The sequence below is a fragment of the Scedosporium apiospermum genome, assembly GCF_000732125.1.
Source record: "Scedosporium apiospermum strain IHEM 14462 chromosome Unknown SEQ_SAPIO_0165, whole genome shotgun sequence".
In the NCBI taxonomy this organism is placed as follows: Eukaryota; Fungi; Ascomycota; class Sordariomycetes; order Microascales; family Microascaceae; genus Scedosporium; species Scedosporium apiospermum.
The window spans coordinates 426,163-444,784 of record NW_015971866.1 but is presented as its reverse complement, the minus strand read 5'-3'; the positions used below and the strand labels follow the sequence as shown (position 1 = coordinate 444,784).

At 51.1% G+C, this 18,622-nt stretch overlaps 3 protein-coding genes and 1 pseudogene across 3 annotated transcripts; 3 read left to right on the top strand and 1 right to left on the bottom strand.

The window, feature by feature from the left end:
• Positions 1–1,847: 1,847 nt before the first annotated feature.
• SAPIO_CDS10295 lies at positions 1,848–3,050 on the top strand (annotated as a pseudogene; the record flags this gene model as incomplete).
• A 4,435-nt stretch (positions 3,051–7,485) lies between these two features.
• On the top strand, positions 7,486–9,442 carry SAPIO_CDS10294 (uncharacterized protein; the record flags this gene model as incomplete). Its single annotated transcript, XM_016783905.1, has 2 exons — positions 7,486–7,789; positions 7,848–9,442. 2 exons carry the CDS (start codon positions 7,486–7,488, stop codon positions 9,440–9,442), a joined length of 1,899 nt encoding a protein of 632 aa, XP_016638747.1.
• Positions 9,443–9,741: 299 nt separating this feature from the next.
• Positions 9,742–12,620, bottom strand: SAPIO_CDS10293 (Nitrate reductase [NADPH]; the record flags this gene model as incomplete). Its single annotated transcript, XM_016783904.1, has 7 exons — positions 9,742–10,631; positions 10,684–11,313; positions 11,372–11,595; positions 11,650–11,885; positions 11,962–12,220; positions 12,277–12,376; positions 12,434–12,620. 7 exons carry the CDS (start codon positions 12,618–12,620, stop codon positions 9,742–9,744), a joined length of 2,526 nt encoding a protein of 841 aa, XP_016638746.1.
• Positions 12,621–13,899: 1,279 nt separating this feature from the next.
• On the top strand, positions 13,900–17,754 carry SAPIO_CDS10292 (Nitrite reductase [NAD(P)H]; the record flags this gene model as incomplete). Its single annotated transcript, XM_016783903.1, has 9 exons — positions 13,900–14,114; positions 14,181–14,331; positions 14,396–14,935; positions 15,009–15,094; positions 15,150–15,677; positions 15,739–15,854; positions 16,016–16,535; positions 16,588–16,701; positions 16,770–17,754. The coding sequence occupies 9 exons, from the start codon at positions 13,900–13,902 to the stop codon at positions 17,752–17,754; spliced, it is 3,255 nt and encodes a 1,084-aa protein (XP_016638745.1).
• Positions 17,755–18,622: the final 868 nt, after the last annotated feature.

Sequence of the window (18,622 nt, the reverse complement as noted above, 5' to 3'; positions counted from 1 at the left end):
CGTGGAGGAGACGGGAGATATGAAAGTGAAGCAGGATACAAGAATGGTTGCGGTCCACTTCCTGTATTTTGGCCAGTTCTTTGGGTTAGAGGGATCGTTCGGTCCATCCCATGTCACCTATTACGTAGTTATTAATAGAGGAGGGCGGAGTAATGGATTAGGAGGGTACGTACTAGATTAGGATCATCGGGATCCTCCTCTACTGGTAGTATTCGTTCCTTAATCTCTTGGGAGGCGTTATCTCCTTCATGGTGGTCCTCGTGAGGATTTACCGCGTAGCCTCCTTCGAGGTCTTCATAATTGCAGACACTGTCCAACCAAGGGAACTTATAGATAGATCTTTCGTATTCTGTAAAAGAAGGTAGTTTTGGGCTCCAAGGTCTCCAAAGTGTAGAGTGCGACCTTGCCAGCGCCAGCGCAGGTGTGCTTGTTCTTGACACGGGCCTGCGGGGGATCGAAAAGCTTCGGGTAGGTTCAGTCATCTTGGGCGGATATATCATCAACGACAGGAACAGCATTCCCCCTCCCATCGCACGACAAGCTTCATAGAGTTTATATCTAAGCATAATTCTTCTTACCTTCATCACATCACCACGACCATATCCGTCGTTGCAATCATGGAAAATTGCGGGACATCTGACGTGGACCACGGATCGTGGCTGTGTCTCCGAACCTAGCCTATCACGAAAGCGCAAACCCACTTTGATCTCTTCCACTATTCTCTTCTTTTCCCTGCGAGAAAAATACGAGAAATCGTCCATATCCTAAATCGCATTTGCTGTGTGCGCGTGATATCTTGCCAGCTGGATAAACTCTTGGCGCTTGCGCAAGTTTGAAGGCGGTGTCTCGCGCAGCTCTCACTCTAGCTGGGCGGTGGTTCTTCCCCCATCGCGTCTATTTTTAAACCTCCAACACTACTGGCGCTTGGCAATCGATTTCTAGGGAATCATGCCAGCTTGCGTCGCGACTCGCACGCTAATCGTCCTGGCGCCTCAAATCCACGTCATCAAGATTTCTCGGTAGCAGGACCGATAAGTGAAGCGGGGATTGGTCCTGGCGAAGTCTGCTTTAACATGAAACAAAGGGCCAAGACAGTATGATCCCTGCACACGAATCACATTAGAAGAGCGTAGCTTGGTGTGGGTGGTGTGGGACCGTAGCTCGCGATCGGGCAGGGGTTGTGTTGCGTCGTGATCAGTTGCTCGACTCGGATTAGACCTCATCTTTTCCAGGTCTAGATTGCGGGGGTGAGGTGATTTGGTCGAACTCCCGACTGAGTAGAGTGTGAGGTAGTCGACTAACTGGCCCGTAGCGTCTTGGCCGAGCTCGTGATGTGAGTGTGTTCGTCAGACCCCCAACTGCGCCCCTAAATCGGTGAGAATGCTAAAAATGAAGAGAGAATCGTAGCCTCGATTTGGATTGTGGCTTCATGATCTACTCCGAAGAGGCTGTGACAGGCCTTTGAAATATTTCTTGAGGAAATATTGGCTATGGAGAGGAAGGCATAGATTAGTTGTGTGAGGAATACAATGGCCATTTAACTACTTAAAGGAGCTCAACTGTCGTGGATGACCCAAGAACTTCATAGACATTAACTTCCTATCGTCATTCGCTTTTCGAGATCCTCGATTCAATACCTTGGTATTCCACGCTCCATTCGCTTGTTTACACGGTCGCTACCTTTTCTTTTTCTTCTTCTTTTTTCTTTTCCATTTTCATTATCACTCTCGCTCACACTCTGATATATACTTCATGAAATTACGAGACCACGCCCGATCCCTAGCTAACGTCTAATTCACCATTTTCTTTCCCCATATTGGCCTCTCCTACCCTTAAATTCTTGAAATATGGCCCAGTACTCAGCCCTAGGACTTAGAGTCCTTGTCTGTCCATCTGGCTTCAAGGGCAGCATGTCCCCGCAGCAGGCTGCAGACTCCATCGAGGCTGGTATACTAGCTGTCCTTCCAAAGGCCTCCGTCCGCAAAGTTCCGCTCGTGGATGGGGGAGAGGGCTTCACCCGCGCCTTGGTGGCTGCTACCGGCGGCGATCTCCACACTACTTGGGTCACGGGCCCGACAGGAGACCCCGTCAAGTCTTTCTTTGGGATACTAAAATCAAGCGATCCTCTTTCACCTAAGACAGCTGTCATTGAGATGGCCGCCGCCGCCGGACTCAGTCTCATCCCAGAACACCTACGCAATCCTGGAATTACGACGACCTACGGTGTTGGAGAATTGCTCGTCACCGCAATGGACGCTGGCGCGGAGCGCATCGTAATCGGCTGTGGTGATTCTGGAACTTGCGACGGCGGTGCGGGAATGTTGCAAGCGCTCGGGGCTCGGCTCCTCGATAGTGACGGGAATCAGCTCCCCGTCGCAGCGGGAGGTGAATCTCTCAGTTCCCTCTCTGATATTGACCTCACGTATGTCGACAAGAGAATACACAATACAGTCCTCGAAGCCGCTGTAAACTGGAGTAACGTGCTCTGTGGGCCTTTCGGCGTCGCCCGGGTGTTTGGTGCGCAGAAGGGCGCCACATCGTACCAGATTGAACATCTCTCCGCAGCTATGGACAATTTGGCTGAAGTCGCAAGCCGCCTTCTCGGCGACAGCAGCATCGGCCACGCGCCTGGAAGTGGGGCTTCGGGAGGTCTCGGCACCGGCCTTCGTGTCCTTGGCGCACAGCTCCGTTCGCGCTACGAAGTCGTCTCGGAGTACATCGACTTCGCGACGCTCTTTGACAACTGCGACCTCGTCATCACAGCGGAGGGTGGTATCGACGACCAGACCCCACGAGGCAAGATCCCTGCAGAAATCGCGCAGCGCGCCAAGCAATTCGGGCTACCGGTTGTGGCGATCGCAGGCACTATTGGCCGCGGTGCCAGGATCAATTATGACGTCGGCATCGATGCATACACGTGTATCCTTCAGAAACCGACCACTCTGGAAGAAGCAATAAAGGAGGCGGAGCAGTTGACCAAAGAGAGCGCGGAGTGCATTATGCGAATTATCGTTGTCGGGCAGGCCCTGGCATCGAGAAAGGAGAGCTGATATGGGATGATAGTAACGATAGACCACTCAAAGGTGTTATTGGAGGATTGAATAGGTTATGGGACGCTTAGGCGTTTCCCACAGCGCATCAAGTTACTGTGTGCATTTCGCTTCGACCTTGGAACCTCACCCGCACGTCACGATCTACTATCGCATTTAACTTCGAGCTTCCGGCCTGTGCCATGAGAGCTACCCAATCATGGAATGGACTGCACGCTGACGGACAATCGGAAGTAAATAATCAAAGCTTATCTGTATCCACATTCTCTCAGAACTATTGTAGGAGGCATGCGGGGTCGTCATCTTTTCACTTGATCAAGTAACTCGGACGTACGAGACGTGACCTGAATCTAGTCCTCTTGACCTTTCTGGCCAAGATATCTTCAGCGTGTGTCTTGTGCTATTCATAGTACGAGGTTAATCCGCATCTGGGACGTGACATGACCCCGATAGCGCAAAATAAGAGACGGGATTAGGGCTAGGAATACCCGCCCGCCGCCCATTTACAACATTGCCCGCGGGTAGGCTGGGAGCCCACCAACCGATGCAGGCTACCCATCTAACCCATAACCCACTACAACATTACATACGGGTTCTCGAGGGTACCCATACTTAAGGGCAGGTTACCCAAATAACCCGTAACCCATTTGATTCTATATATAGATTCTACTATACTAGGATTCTTTCCATGATTTTTTCCAGTTGGAATTCCAACTGGAAAAAATCATGGAAAGAATCTATATGTAGAAACTATGTATGACTTACTATAGCAGATAATGGGTAATAGGTAATAGGTGAATAGAACCCGCGGGTGGGTTGCTTTGATTGATAATGGATTCTAACCCACCACTGCCTACCCATACATTCCTAGACAGCCCGTGGGTTTCACCTACTACCTTACTAGCCATTTTCGAGACCCGTGGGCCTGATGGGTCACGTAACCCACGGATTACCCATGGGCTTTCCGAGCCCTAGACGGGATAAGCCCGTCCTTATCTGCACCTTCTGCAGGGGACGGAAGTGAGTTGGCCTCCTCTTGGCAACGCCAATCGCGGACAAGGGTCCTCACATAGTTCTCAGGCTTCTGTGCGATAGGCAGTCGCCATGTAGCGCATGCATTTGTCACGACAAATCGAATGGATGCTCGTATACGACCTCAGAATCAGAGAGAAGAGATACTGACTACCGCCCTCATACGCGACGTCATCAGGCTTGGCAGAGAGTTGCACGGCTTGAGAACCTAGCGATGGAAATGAGGGACAGGGCACCAGGCTCGAGTCCACCATTTCAAGCAATGTCAAGGGGCATCTGAAAGAGGCACCAGACCTTCGCAGGCCCCATCTACCAGCGCCACGGATAGCATCGGCGTACTCAGTCTTGATGATAACCACGATGTGTACACTGGCAGCTCGTATTGGGCGGCAATATTAGAAGATGTTTATCAAGCCTGAAGTGACAAAAGGAGGGGATTTTCTAACTAATACAATAGATCCAACGACTCAAAGATGAGTTGTCTGAGGACACTCCTGATCCAGGTGCCGTAACCACCACCGAGAGATCAAACTCATTGGATATCGACTTGGCTTGCGAACCTCCAGCGCCTAGAATATACCTACTCACTAGCACCGCGTATCTTGCCGGGGACTAGGCACTTGCCATGACGCCTCCACGCAAGGTATTCTACACCGGAACAAATTTCTCACAGAGGCCAGCGACTTGCCCTGGTACTCTGCTCACTTAGCCCCTTGAATATGACATGACGTTCGCCGTCCACGCGAGGTGGCTTTCGCTGAACTATCTTCCCATAGTATGCAAAATTTCTGGTCGAATCCAGCAAGTGGACCGATGATGTGAATAGGATTGTTGTTCAGCGTCTTGGCCATGTCCGCATTCATCCAACAGCAACAGGAGGTGGTTGAAACGGCGATACCGACGGGTCTAGAAGTCGAGAATGTTGTCGAGACCTATCGGGCACTCACGGTCCACTGCTTGCAGGCAGGAAATTATCTCAGACCGAGTAGCTTTACCATCGAAACTTTGGTGCTGAATTTCGTCCTCGAGCAACACATCAATGTCGATATTGAGATAAGTAACTGGGCCTTGCTGGGTGTTATTATTCGCCTCGCATTCTGCATGGGGCTGCACCGCGATCCATCCCAGTGAGAAATCATACGACCTCTTCAAGTGGAGTTACGGCGACGAGCCTGGATAACCTTGTATCAAACGGGTTTCTTTAGGAGTACGCAGATGGGATCACCACGCATCATCAAGGACTCTCAGTGCGATGCACGTCCACCAGCGCACTTCCTTGATCGTGGCATCGGCCCTGGGGATACTCAGGTGCCTCCAGAGCGGCCGTTGAGAGATCCCACGCCGCTCCTGTTCGTTATCCAGAGACATGCCGTTATCAAATTCTCTGCCGAAATATACGTGACTGAAGCGGCATCAGTACCAAGTCCTGTGACAATTTCGGAGTTGGCAGTAAGACTCGAAGCCGCTATCGATAATTACCCGAATGGCTGCGGTACAAGTCGCTCGAAGCCTCGATTACAGAAGATCCTGCTCTTCTATCCCACGGAATATTTTTGGACATCCTCATCCACATGGCTGTCTACCTTCTCCACCGACGCAGCTTCATGAAGGGCCATTCCGCGGAGGAGAGCGTCGACTCGAACGAACGCTACATAGATGCAGCTCTGGCCATCCTAGAGCATCAGCGAAGAATGAAAGAAGAGACTTAGCCAGGTGGTCCCTTATTTGGTAGTCGATGGAAGATCAGCGCCACTAGAAACCACGAGTTTCTACAAGCCACAATGATGCTTTGTTTTGTCTTGGGCAGGTTAGACGAGACACGTGACGGCGGGAGAAACATTGATTCCATCTATAGACAGGATGAGATCTTGAAGGCTTTAGAGACGGCAACAGCTTTATGGGAGATACACGCTCCCCGTTCGCTTCTACGTCAATGATCGGTCTTGATGCTCAGCCGAGACGAGCCGTACTAGTCAGAAAACGAAATGTAAGAACGAAGCATTTAAATTCCAAGAACAAGTAGTAACAACAAAATGATTCTAACTGGAGCATCGTCTCATCCGATACCAGCTCCAAAGCGGTCAATAGCAATGCCGAGGCTCTTCTCATCGTCGGAACCCAGCACAGCCGTTACCCACGAACCGGAAGAGATGTTGTTGCAAAAGCAGTTCCTATCGCAGTCCGAGTTTGTTGGTTTTTTTAGCAGTCGAGCATATGCAGACAGAGGCTTCGCCGGAATTGCCCATTCAACACCGCATCGACAGGGAAGGAACGCCGCCTCCCTCCCATCTTCCGCCATTCTTATTGTTCCCCAAAAATAGAGCCCAACATAGCTTTATATACGACGCTACAGAGCAACTCTACCAGCCGAGTTGTTCAAGTGAGCCTGCACTCATGATGGTCTGGCGGGCCAAGACCAAACGACTCAACAGGCTAGAAAACGACCCCGGATCGTTTTCGTAGGTGATAGGGTTTCGATCCCGGAGCCGAGCTTTTTTTGTTAATTCTTTTTTCCTTGCCTCTTTACTGGTATCAAATATTTTCGCAATTATTTTCAATTATCACGGAAGGATAAAATCCCCTCGGACAATCAGTGGTAAATCAGACTCAAAATTCTATCGGCTTATTTTTTTTTCCCCCCGCATCTGGAGCCTTAGACCTCATTCCCTGGCTCGGCTGGCCAACCTTGGATTTTGAATGTTACAAGTGTACGACCGAAGAGACACTACCAGCTGCCTGTGAGCGTCGTGAAATGGACCCGATCAGGACAGGTATGCTGGGATCTGTGTGTCACGAGTCACGACTCACCACTGCCAGCCGCTTTCAGTTAAGCTTCGTTGCACAGAGCAAGGGGCACGCTTGGCAGGCTCTTCCCTTGCAAACTTCAGCCACTCAGAGGCTCATGTTCGTACGACCCCTGAATGGGATGAGAAAATTTCATGTCACGCAGTCCCTTTCCAGGCAACCATCCCAGAATACGGGGCACTTGTCTCGTTCAAACGAAGATCAACAGAGAAATGGCGATGTTTTGCACCCCGTTGATACGAACCAAGAGAGAAAACGACATTTCAGTCCTGGATATATTCTCATACTTGGACGAAGGACACGCTTTACAGATTTCAAAATCTTGGAAAATGTGGCTATTCTTCATCGAGGTAGTGTGCGCAGCAGCTTAAATTAGAGCCAAGCAAAAGGACCCGGTATTTTGTGCGAGCCTGTAAAAGCCAGGCACGCCACGCGATGTTACCCTGGACCCATCGTGTAATTTCTCCTCCCCAAGCGAACCCGCCGACCTTAAATCTTGTCGTTTCCGCTGTTTTGATGGTGAAAATCCCCCCCTCTTTGTTTGCTCATCGTCGCGTGATGCTCCCAACTTCAGTCATTCTTTAGCATCCCTCCAGCAATGAGGTCGCCGATCTTATCCGGCGCCATCTTGGGCGCGACAACTGCATTCGCCCAGCTCAACCTTCCTTTCTCTCGCGCGACCGACAATGCGGAGTCCTCTTCCCTCCAGCGACGTGCGTCCCTCGGTTTGCAGGGCCCAACCGGCGGTCCTTATCCCAACTATGTCGTCAACATCACGGTCGGCACTCCGCCTCAAGAAATCCAAGTTCTAGTGAGCACGGGCTCGAAATATACCTGGGTTCCCGATGTCGAGTACTGCTCAGATAGTTACTATCTAGTCAGAAATTGCGACTACGGTGCCCGTAAGCTTAAAACATCCTCTTGTCTTGCCTTCGTCATAACGGTTCCCTAATATTTCAGTAGTTTGGACCAACCAATCGTCCACGTACGAGTTCTCTTCGAGTTCCTTCCAAGATTCTTCAACCAGGACCGATTCGGTTTACGGAAATTACTTTCGAGACACCGTACGGGTCGGTGATACTGAGATTAAAGACATGACATTGGGTTTAGCTACCTCGGGGTCTGGGTACTCAGCACAAGGCGTCCTCGGCCTAGCCGCAGCTTCCAGCGGTCTTTCGGACGAAGCGTACTTTCTTCAACAACTCACGAATGCGGGCATCATCTCGTCGCCAGGGTACAGCTTTTCAGTAGACGGCCCCAGTCTCGAGTCCGGCAACATTCTCTTCGGTGCCGTCGACACATCCAAGTTCACCGGGACAATCAAGACTCTGAGCCGGACCAGGTCCTACTCGTACTCCGGTTTCAGCGTCGCCCTCAATTCTCTCAATGTCAGTGAATCCTCCGACGCCGTCACCTCCGAGCCTGTGATCAGTGCACTGTCTCTCTACCAACCATACGTGTACATCGATCCCTCGTCGCCCTTGACCAACCTGCCATCCACCCTCGCCCGGAAGATTTGGAGCCTGGCCGGCGCTTCAGCACAGCCTTCTGCCAACTTTGCCACCATTCCCTGCTCCGGGGCCGAGGACACCACCAAGGAGCTAGTCTTCGGCCTGGGCCAAGATGACGAAATTGTCCTGCGAATACCTCTTCGCGATCTTATTCTACCCAGGGCATTATACTCGGGCATTCTGGATGGGTTCAGCGAGAGCAACGGAACCAATACCTGCATGTTCGGTATTCAAACCATAACTAACGGTGACGATGACTATTATGACTATGGCGACGACTACACCTACTCATCGAACAACTGGTATCTCGGAAGCAGCGTTCTCAAGGGAACCTACGTGGTGTTTGATAACTACAACAACTATGTCGGATTCGCCCCTTCTCGCTCCCCTGACGAAGCCACCTCTTCCGACGACACCATCGTACCTTTTGCCAGTTACGGCGCCTACATTCCTGAATCCGATCTTGCATCCAACTGGTGCCAAAGCCAAGACTGCTCCTCGGACGGGGACAGAGACAGGGGAACCGATTCATTTCCTGGGGGCGGTGGTAGCAACGGCGCTGTGATTGCCGTGATTGTGTGCGTCTGCATTGCCGTCGTCGCTGTCATCATCATCATCATCAGTCTTGCCCTGTTCTGCTGTCGCCGCCGGGGCTTGTGCTGCTGGAGGGGCAAGAGGAAACAAGATGGCTCTCCTGGATACATAATCGGCCCCCCTCCGGGCATGGCCGGCATTCCTCCTCCAACCCAGCGCGATGGTAAAGTGCTTGTGCCCCCTCCACCCGTGGCCCTACCCGGGGACCAAGCTCTTGCTCCAGGCGCGGCGCAAAACCGAGACCTTCCACCCCTTCCCTCGCGACCCACGCCGTCGCCTGACCAAAGCACATCCCCCAGGGGCGACGTGTCTCCGGTAAGCCCCGGACCTGCGTCTCTCGCTGAACCCGTGCCGGTGGCGCCAATCCCCGTCCCAGCTGTGTCGGTAACCCCTCCACCCAACGAAGAACCCTCATCAAAGCAGGAAAAGACGCCCTACCGATATGCATAGCGGCGTTGAGCATTAATACGAGGGTTTTAATTTGTGTTGATTTAATCATGGATGGGTTAGATGTTGGTTGAGCGTTCTTGTTTTGCGTATATACCCCGTTGCATCTGTCACGCTGCTTATTTTTCACGGACTTAAAAAGATAGCATATAGAGGCTCCATAACCGAGGATCAAGAGCATATGGGATGATACCAATAAACTTAATTTTACTCTTTCAATTGAAAAATAATCATGTTAGTCGTCATGTTCCTGTCTCCAAGCACTTGCTCATGTCTGCCGCTATAATTTTATCCAATGTAAACTAGAAGAAAACCATGTCATCTTCCGACCACCCGATCTTCTTCAACGTCTCTCGCACAAATGACTCCATTGCTCCAGGCCCACAGATGAGAGCGATTCGATCCTCTGCTGGGGGTGCCTCCGCCCGCAGCAAGCTTTCTGATATCCGACCCCGTTGTCCCGTCCAGTCTGCAGATGGGCTCGTCAAGGTGTGGATCACTCTGCAACTATCTCTCTTCAAGGTTGATAGGTCATCGAGCTCTTCTCGGCATAGAATATCCTCTTCCAGTCTGTTTCCGTCGATCACGGTACAGAAGGTCGTATCTTCAGGGTCTTGCACCACGGCGCGGAACACCTGGAAGATTGGGGTCACGCCGCTTCCTCCGCATATCATAACGAAGGACGAAACCTTGCGATGGACTCCGCTGATGGTAACCTGGCCGCGGCCAAGATACTCGAGCTTGCCGATGGGGCCTTTGAACTCGACTTCCATGCCTATTTCAATTTTGTCAAGGGCAGTCGTCATCTTGCCTCCTGCCAAGACTGGTGTGGGGAGGTACAGCTTTATGAGAAGATCAACTGATCCCTTCTGGATACCCTCAGAGACAGGCGTGTATGCCCGGATGATATTCTCGTTTGTTATCGGGTCTTTGATGCGCAGCATGAGGTGCTGACCAATTGGGAGCCCAACCGTTTGATGCTCATCAAATATGAACCTGAAGAGCTTTGTGTCGTGGGACAAGGTCTTGACATGTCCGAGCGTAGCCTTTGCCCAATGCTTGGGGTGCAGGAACTCTGATCTTGAGGCCAATAACTCGCCCTCGTTGGCTGAAGCTCCGAGGCGTTTCCGCGCGTCTTGATCGAGCCTTCCAACGTGGTACTGGCGCATCATAGCCTTGGCATTTTCACTGTCTGTGTCAATCGTCAGCGGAATTTCTGACACTTGGGGACCTCATCTCCTTACGAATTGCCATGAAGTCCTCCGTGACGTCTGAACCAGCTGATGTCAGGATGCTTTGAGCACCGCCTGGGTGGTCCTGAAGATACGCCGTCCCATCGTAAACGTGACCGTCCACAATAAACAGCGGCTTCTCCTGGGAAGTCTCGCCTTTGAACTCTTCCAACGTAAATAGCCTTGTAGAATCCGGATTCGTCATCTGGATTTCTTGCTCCACGGGTGGTGTAAGCGGCTCCTCCAAGCCCGCTCCCTTCTCTCCCCAGCGACCATTGAGCAAGTCTCCACCCGCCTTCTTCGCCTTGTCCATCCATCCGGATGTCCCCGGTAGAAGTGACGTCGGGTGCTGGAAGCGGATCCACTGGTCCCCTTTCTCGATGGTAACTCGGAACCATGGGTTATTCATCATTCCCAAGACAGACCAGTACATGTCTCGGGGCTGACACATCATGGACTCGTCCATAGCTCTGACGAGTATGCTATCCGAATTCCGCAGCTCAAGGATCGAAACGCTGTACGTCCAGAAACACCAGCAGAAGCAAGTTTCTCTACTAAACACGTCGAGCCGTCCGTTAAACATATCGATATCGGCTTCGCGGAACCGGTCTTCGGGGTAATCGATTTCAGCAAGCCTCCATGCTGGCATGGGATTAGTGTCTTGAAATTACCACACGACGGAGTTCGGGACTTTGCTCACATCTGCCGCTGTCAAGTGATATCTCAACGCGAGTGATTCGACGTCCGCCTCCACCGTATGCGTATCCCCGAAGTGGATAATCTTGTCTCGGTAAGGTAAGGTCTATCACTTCATCGTGCTGCGGATACACAACGGCGGAGTTAACATTCAAGTCATAGATCGCATATCTCTCGTCCCGCCACCAAGCCGGCTCAGCTGCCGACATTTCAGGCGTAACAACGGTTCTATATACAGAGTTAGCTGAGATCCTATTGACAGGGTTCGGATATCACACTTACGGAAGGACTTTATTATCATAGTAGTGGTACCAATTATCACTGGGTTCGGCGGTCACGATCAACCTCTTCAGCCACTTTACGCTGCGACCGCCGATGGTCCCCGGGACAACAGCTCTGAGTGGTCTGCCGTGGTCCGGCCTAAGCGGGGCACCGTTCATTCCATGCGCGAGCATGATGCCTTTGTTTGGATCCATGGCCCAGTTTAGCTTAACTGACGTGCCATAATGCCCATTTGGCTAGTTGAATTGATGTTAGCAAATACTGAGGACGAGAAAGAATCGGGTAGGACTAGAGGGGATTCGCAACACGCACAAGCTTGTCAGCGCCTTCCATGCAGAGGTACCTTGCACCTCGCAGTGGCTTGGCTTTGCGCAAAACATTGGCCATAAGAGTGCCGGTGAACAGAGCAGTGGACAATCCTGCGGCGCCCCACGAGAATCCCTTGGTCTTCCGCACAATGTTTTGCTCCTTACGCCTGTTCCCAGCGCAGACGAGGGTAATAGGGAGTGTGATTTGTTCGAATTCTTCGACGAGCTTTCTTAGTGTGATCGTAAATGGATTTTCCACGAGTCTATGAACTGGTCAGCTCTATATATTGTGCCACATAACTCTCAAAGTTAAACGCACCCTTCCACACTAATCTCCCATGGCAGCACGTCGTCATCAAGAACCTGGGGTACAGGGCCATGGTTCCTGACATAGAAGAGATCCACTGAAGTAAGAAAACCTAGAAAGAAATAAGTTGCTAGCCTACAAGATGATTCATGACGGGAAGTTATCTCACCTTCATCGTAAAGCGCCGTTAGAGGTGCTTCAGCGTTAAAGGGGTGGACACCGGTTAGTCGGATGAGGCGGCCATCACGCGCGACATGACTGTCTGGTGTATCCTTGTCTTTGTCAAGTACACTCGAGGCTGCTGGTCCGGACGGGGGCGAGGGCAGTTTGACGCGGAGGGTGTTTACAACAGCCATACTTTCAGGTTCAGGAGGGAGATATCGGGGGCAGGCAGAAGGGGTCGTGGCGACTGTCACCAGGTTTGCGAAGTGGCGCTCTCACTTTTAACAACATGGATCATGAAGGGCTTCATGGCCACATAACAAAATTTTGGAGGAAGCAACTCATTAATTACCACCTGTGCGACGTCCAAATGTGCCGAAAGGTGTAGAGTAGACAGATCAGTTCTGGGCGTGGAGACATGCCGAGTAGGCGAATCGTATCGACTCAAGTGAAGAAGTCGATCGGACGACACACAAAAATTCTGATTGACGCCATTTTACTAGCCAGAAACTGCAAGTGTGGGTCTACGAGGTACCGCTAAACCGAACCAACTAAACCTCACGGGTCCAATGGAGGAGTGCTCATTTTCTCAGCTTCCGTTGGCAATGGACAATAACCCTTGAAATCACTCTCAGAAGCCGGCAAGTCGGTCTCTACTCTTGGGGACAATATGGGGGTCGGATCTAAAGAACTGGTCGTATTCGAACCGATCTCCGCGGAGGATGAGCTTATAGATAAGAGAGATTGAGAGGTAATCGAGAGTAATTGCCGCAATCGATGCGTTGGCTTCCCTTATCTCGGATCGTGTTGTTTGCGGGCGTATCGTAGAGTGGAAGATGGATTGATGTCGACGTCTCACACTGGAAACTCGAGAAAATCTGGACATCTCCGCGGAGGAGAGGAACAGTATTTATATTTCTACCTATCACAAGGAATGTAAACAGGGAAACCATTCTTATCAAGGACCCGCTCTTCCGTTCTTATCGCTGCGTCGTTATCTTACTCCCCTGGCTTGCGTGAACTAGATCGGCACGTTAACCCGCAGGAGGAAAAGAAAGCTTATCTTGGATGGGCGGGCGCAGCATGAATAGATCTTGCATGGTCTTCAGCCAATCATATCCCGCCATGGCACGACTCGATCATCCACCTCCGTCGCCCAGTCGGCGTTTCTTGACGAGACCGGCCGGGAAGTTGTTATGAGCATCTGTAATTCAGAGATTGCAATGGACACCATTATGCAAAGGTATTGAGAGAGTTCGTTTATATTACATTCAGGCGCGGCTCGGCATTATCAGACCATGACGCCCTTAGAAATGACCTGGCGAACCTTGGGAAACTTGGTCTTAACTCTTAAATGATCTGCTTGCTTCCTGAACCCGTTCGTTAAATGGACCCCCATTCATCCCCAAAATTGAACTCCGCTGTCTGATAGTTTCGGTCGTATCCGTCCGGGGTTACTCTTTAAACACGGAAATGGAGACTACGAACGGCTCCGTGCAAAACGGCCACGCCACCAGAAACGGTGACGAGTATACCACAACCTCCCACACGAACGGCGAACATAGAATTGAGTCCATGAATGGCCGGAGGAAAGACGAAATGAATCGGTCGTTGGAAAACAACGCTAATGGGTACCGAAGAAAACGCCTGGTGGTAGTGGGATTGGGCATGGTAGCGATGGCTTTCATGTAGGTCTCCTCATGTTTCGAAGATGAACCTCATTGGAAAGGTCTAATAACACAAAATCCAAAAAGAGAGAAATTGACAAAGCTCGATGCGAAGCGGCGAGAATACGATATTACTGTCGTTGGAGAGGAGTCTCACCTAGCGTATAACCGCGTGGGTCTGTCAACGTTTTTCGATCACCGCGTGATAGAAAATCTCTATCTCAACCCTCTAGAATGGGTATGACGATGTTCTCCTATCTCCCTATAACCAATACGAAACTCTCACTAATCACTCTGAAAAGTATTCGTCCTTTGGGGATGGTTGGCTGAGCTACCACCTCAACACCCGAGTGACAAGGATCGTCCCCGAGGCCAAATACATCTCTACCACTAATGGCGACATAATCCCCTACGATATCTTGGTTCTAGCGACCGGCTCAGATGCGGTATTGCCAAAGTATACCCCGGGACACGACGCTACAGGCGTATTCGTATACAGAACGATTGCAGACTTAGAAGCCTTAATAGATTTCTCGACGCGAAACAAAGGTTCGGTAGGCGTTGCTGTCGGGGGTGGCCTACTGGGTCTCGAGGCAGCCAAAGCCATGATGGATCTCGATGCGTTCTCGTCCGTCAAGATTATCGATCGAAACGAATATCTACTGGCGAGGCAATTGGACGCAGATGCCGGTCACCTGGTCACGGAAAAGGTACGGGAGCTAGGTCTCGACGTTAAGCACAAGAAGCGAATCGCAGCTGTTGATGTTGACGACTGTAACCATGTCACTGGCGTCACATTTGAGGACGGTGAGAAGCTGGGCTGCAGCTGTGTTTGCTTTGCGGTAAGGTCTCCTTTCCTTCATGTTGAGGTAAGAAATACCTAGTCAGTACTGACAATATTCCTGATCCATGTAGATCGGTGTGAGACCTCGAGACGAGCTTGCGGACGGTGCTGGCATCCTTATCGGTCCGAGGACCGGCGGCTTTGTCGTCGGCGAAGAGTAAGTAATGTCCTAAGGACAGTCTACATCTTCCATACTAATTCGAAATGCTTAGCCTGCAAACGTCTGTTCGCGATATTTATGCAATTGGTGATTGTTCGTGTTGGAAAGACCAGACCTTCGGCATCATTGCCCCTGGGGTCGAGATGGCCGACATTCTCTCCTTCAACCTTACAGAAGGTCGCTTCCAAGAGCCACGAAAATTCACCCGCATTGACCCAAGCACGAAACTGAAACTGCTCGGGATAGACGTCGCCAGTTTTGGAGACTTCTTCGCCGACCGAGATGGTCCCAGCTTTCCTAACGGTCTGAGGCGAACAGTCCCAGGGGAAGAACTCGAGGACGGCGGCCGTGGAGCACCGCCAGTAAAGGCGCTAACATACAAGGATCCCTTCAGTGCCGTTTACAAAAAGTACCTGTTTACGCTCGATGGCAAGTATCTAGTTGGCGGGATGATGATTGGGGACACGAACGATTATGCAAAACTTGCCCAAATGGTACGAAATCGTACTCCACTCGAGGTCCCGCCTAGTCAGTTCATATTAGGTGCCAAGACGGACACAGATCCTGACGGGTCCGATCTGTAAGTTTCTAACTGTTCCCATTTTATTACCGGTAGAGACAACCGCTAACGTCAAAGACAGCCCTGATGACACCCAAGTCTGCTCCTGCTATAACGTCACCAAGGGTGATATCGTCCAAGCGGTACAATCCGGCGATTGCAAGAGCCTTGCCGACATCAAGTCTTGCACCAAAGCAGGTACTGGATGTGGTGGCTGCCTTCCGTTGGTGCAGAGCATCGTCAATAAAACATTGAAAGATTTAGGACGGGAAGTCTCAAACCACTGTGAGTGTCGGTCCCCTCCCCAAAGCAAAGGTTAAATGGATTTAATTGAGCTATTAATAACGAGAGGCTACCAGTATGCCAGCATTTTCCTTACTCGAGAGTGGATTTGTACAATATCATTGCGGTGAAGCAGATCGAAACCTTCGAGGCCGTTATGCAAGAGGCAGGGAACAACCCCGGCTCTCTCGGCTGTGAGGTTTGCAAACCAACAGTTGCGTCGATTTTGGCGAGCCTATTCAATGAACACATCATGTCGAAGCGGCAGCATCATCTCCAAGATACGAACGACCGGTTTTTGGCCAATATCCAACGGAACGGCACGTTTTCCGTCGTCCCGCGTATTCCCGGAGGCGAGATTACCCCGGCCCAGCTGATCACCATAGGCAAGGTTGCCGAAAAGCACAACCTCTACTGTAAGATTACGGGCGGGCAACGGATAGATCTCTTTGGCGCGAAGAAGAAAGATTTGTTGGGAATCTGGGGAGAACTGGTCGATGCCGGAATGGAAAGTGGTCACGCTTATGCAAAATCATTGAGAACCGTCAAGGCAAGTGAATTAATTCGCCACCTCGATATTGGGCTTCCTGCTAACTTGTCAGTAGAGCTGCGTGGGATCGACTTGGTGCCGATATGGAATTGGCGACAGTGTCGGAATGGCCATTCGTGTCGAAGAACGATACAAGAGCATACGTGCACCTCATAAGCTGAAGGGCGGTGTCTCGGGCTGTGTTCGAGAATGCGCCGAGGCCCAAAGTAAAGAGTAAGCTCGCTTCGACAAAATCCCAAAATGCATCCCTTCATTCACACAGTCCTGACGCTGCCATATAGTTTCGGTCTCATTGCAACCGAGAAGGGGTTCAACATATTCGTTGGTGGCAACGGAGGTGCTACGCCCCGACATGCCGAGCTATTGGCAAAAGACGTGCCGCCGGAAGATGTTATCTCTCTCCTAGATCGATACATCATATTTTACATTCGTACGGCAGATCGGCTCCAGCGGACTGCTCGGTGGATCGAAAACCTGCCAGGCGGCATTGACTATCTTCGCGAAGTAGTCGTCGATGACAAGCTCGGCATCGGGTTGCATATGGAGAAACAAATGCAAGACCTTGTCGGCAGTTATTTCTGTGAGTGGACTGAAATCCTCAATGACCCAGAACGACAAAAGGCATTCCGACAGTTTGACAACACGGACGAGGAGGTTGAGACTGTCGAGATCATAACCGAGAGGGATCAAGAACGGCCCACATACTGGTCAAGCCAGCCAGCCGGCGAGGACTTCAAGACTCACCAATGGTCAAGCTTATCTTGGCAACCTCTCATTCAAGCGAATCACTTTGACAACTTCCCCTCTGCACAGGTGAAGCGTGGGGACACCCAACTGGCGATATTCAAGGTCAAGGGTGGCTACTACGCATCCCAGCAAATGTGTCCTCACAAGCGAGCCTTTATTCTTTCCGATGGTCTCGTTGGTGAGGACAACGGGAAATACTGGGTGTCATGCCCGTATCATAAGCGTAACTTTGAGTTGAATGGTGAGGAGGCTGGACGTTGCTCAAACGATGACTCTATGAACATTGCGACCTTCCCCGTCGAGGGGAGGGACGATGGATGGGTCTACGTTAAACTCCCCCCTGTTGATGAACTGGATGCACTCCTGGGAACGTCGAGGTGGAAGACGACCAAGCAAGAAAGCTGCGCCCCATTTGAGAGACTGGATCAGAAACTAGGCAACTGCGGGAAAGGGCGGAGGGGCAGGAAGCCCCGGGAAGTACGGAAGCCGGCGTTGTCTACTGTATCCCTCAGCTGGTGATCAACATGTACGTGTAACATGAGCAAGTTATTAAGTTTGTAGCTAGATCGACGTATATGTAATTTATCCTTGTTCAATACTGTCCATCCCTTGAAACAAAAGTGCCAAGCGGCCCCGGCCACATTGTTAATATTCCCGGGCCGGTGAGAAGGCGACCGATCACAATTGATGGGACGGGGCGAGACGATCCCGCTTCCGAACTTCCGATACTGGGCTACTGGCGGTCGAAGGCGCGTGGGGGTCTTATCTTCATGTGCAAAGTGCCCCTTGATTCAAATTAATTCTTGCCCTCCAATGCGTTTTCCACGCGCCCGATTGGCAAAGACACATACATACCCTATTTATTTTTATGTGAGTTGACGATCCGATCTCACTACATGTGCGAGAAGAGAGTGTGGGAGTCACATGACATGGGCAGAGATAAGGCGGATAACCTCATTCGGTGATAGCAATTTCCCACTCCCTGGCCTCCTTGTCCCGACCCGAGCGATGCAGATCCGTATGGGCAAAGGTGACGCGTAGTTTGGCCCTCCAATAAGCCCATGATCTACCTGCGTCTCACCTAGATCCCTTTGCGGCGTAGGCTCGGGGGTGAAGCTTATCGACCAGCCGATACCGCTGGGGTGCCTAGCCTCTTATCTTCCCCACACCGCAACCCTGAACGGGCGCTCTTCAACCTTGTTCTTCCTACGGGAGATAACAGTTGCTTCCGTCCTACAGATAAGGCCTTTTTTTCTCAATATTATAACCCGCGAAAAGCCCATCTCCGCGGAGATGCTCTGGAGATGCTCTTTTCGCCGGGTCTAGGACGTCTCAGCAATCGCTATCAGCAAACTTGGCGACCATCATATCAAGTTTTCTGGCTTAC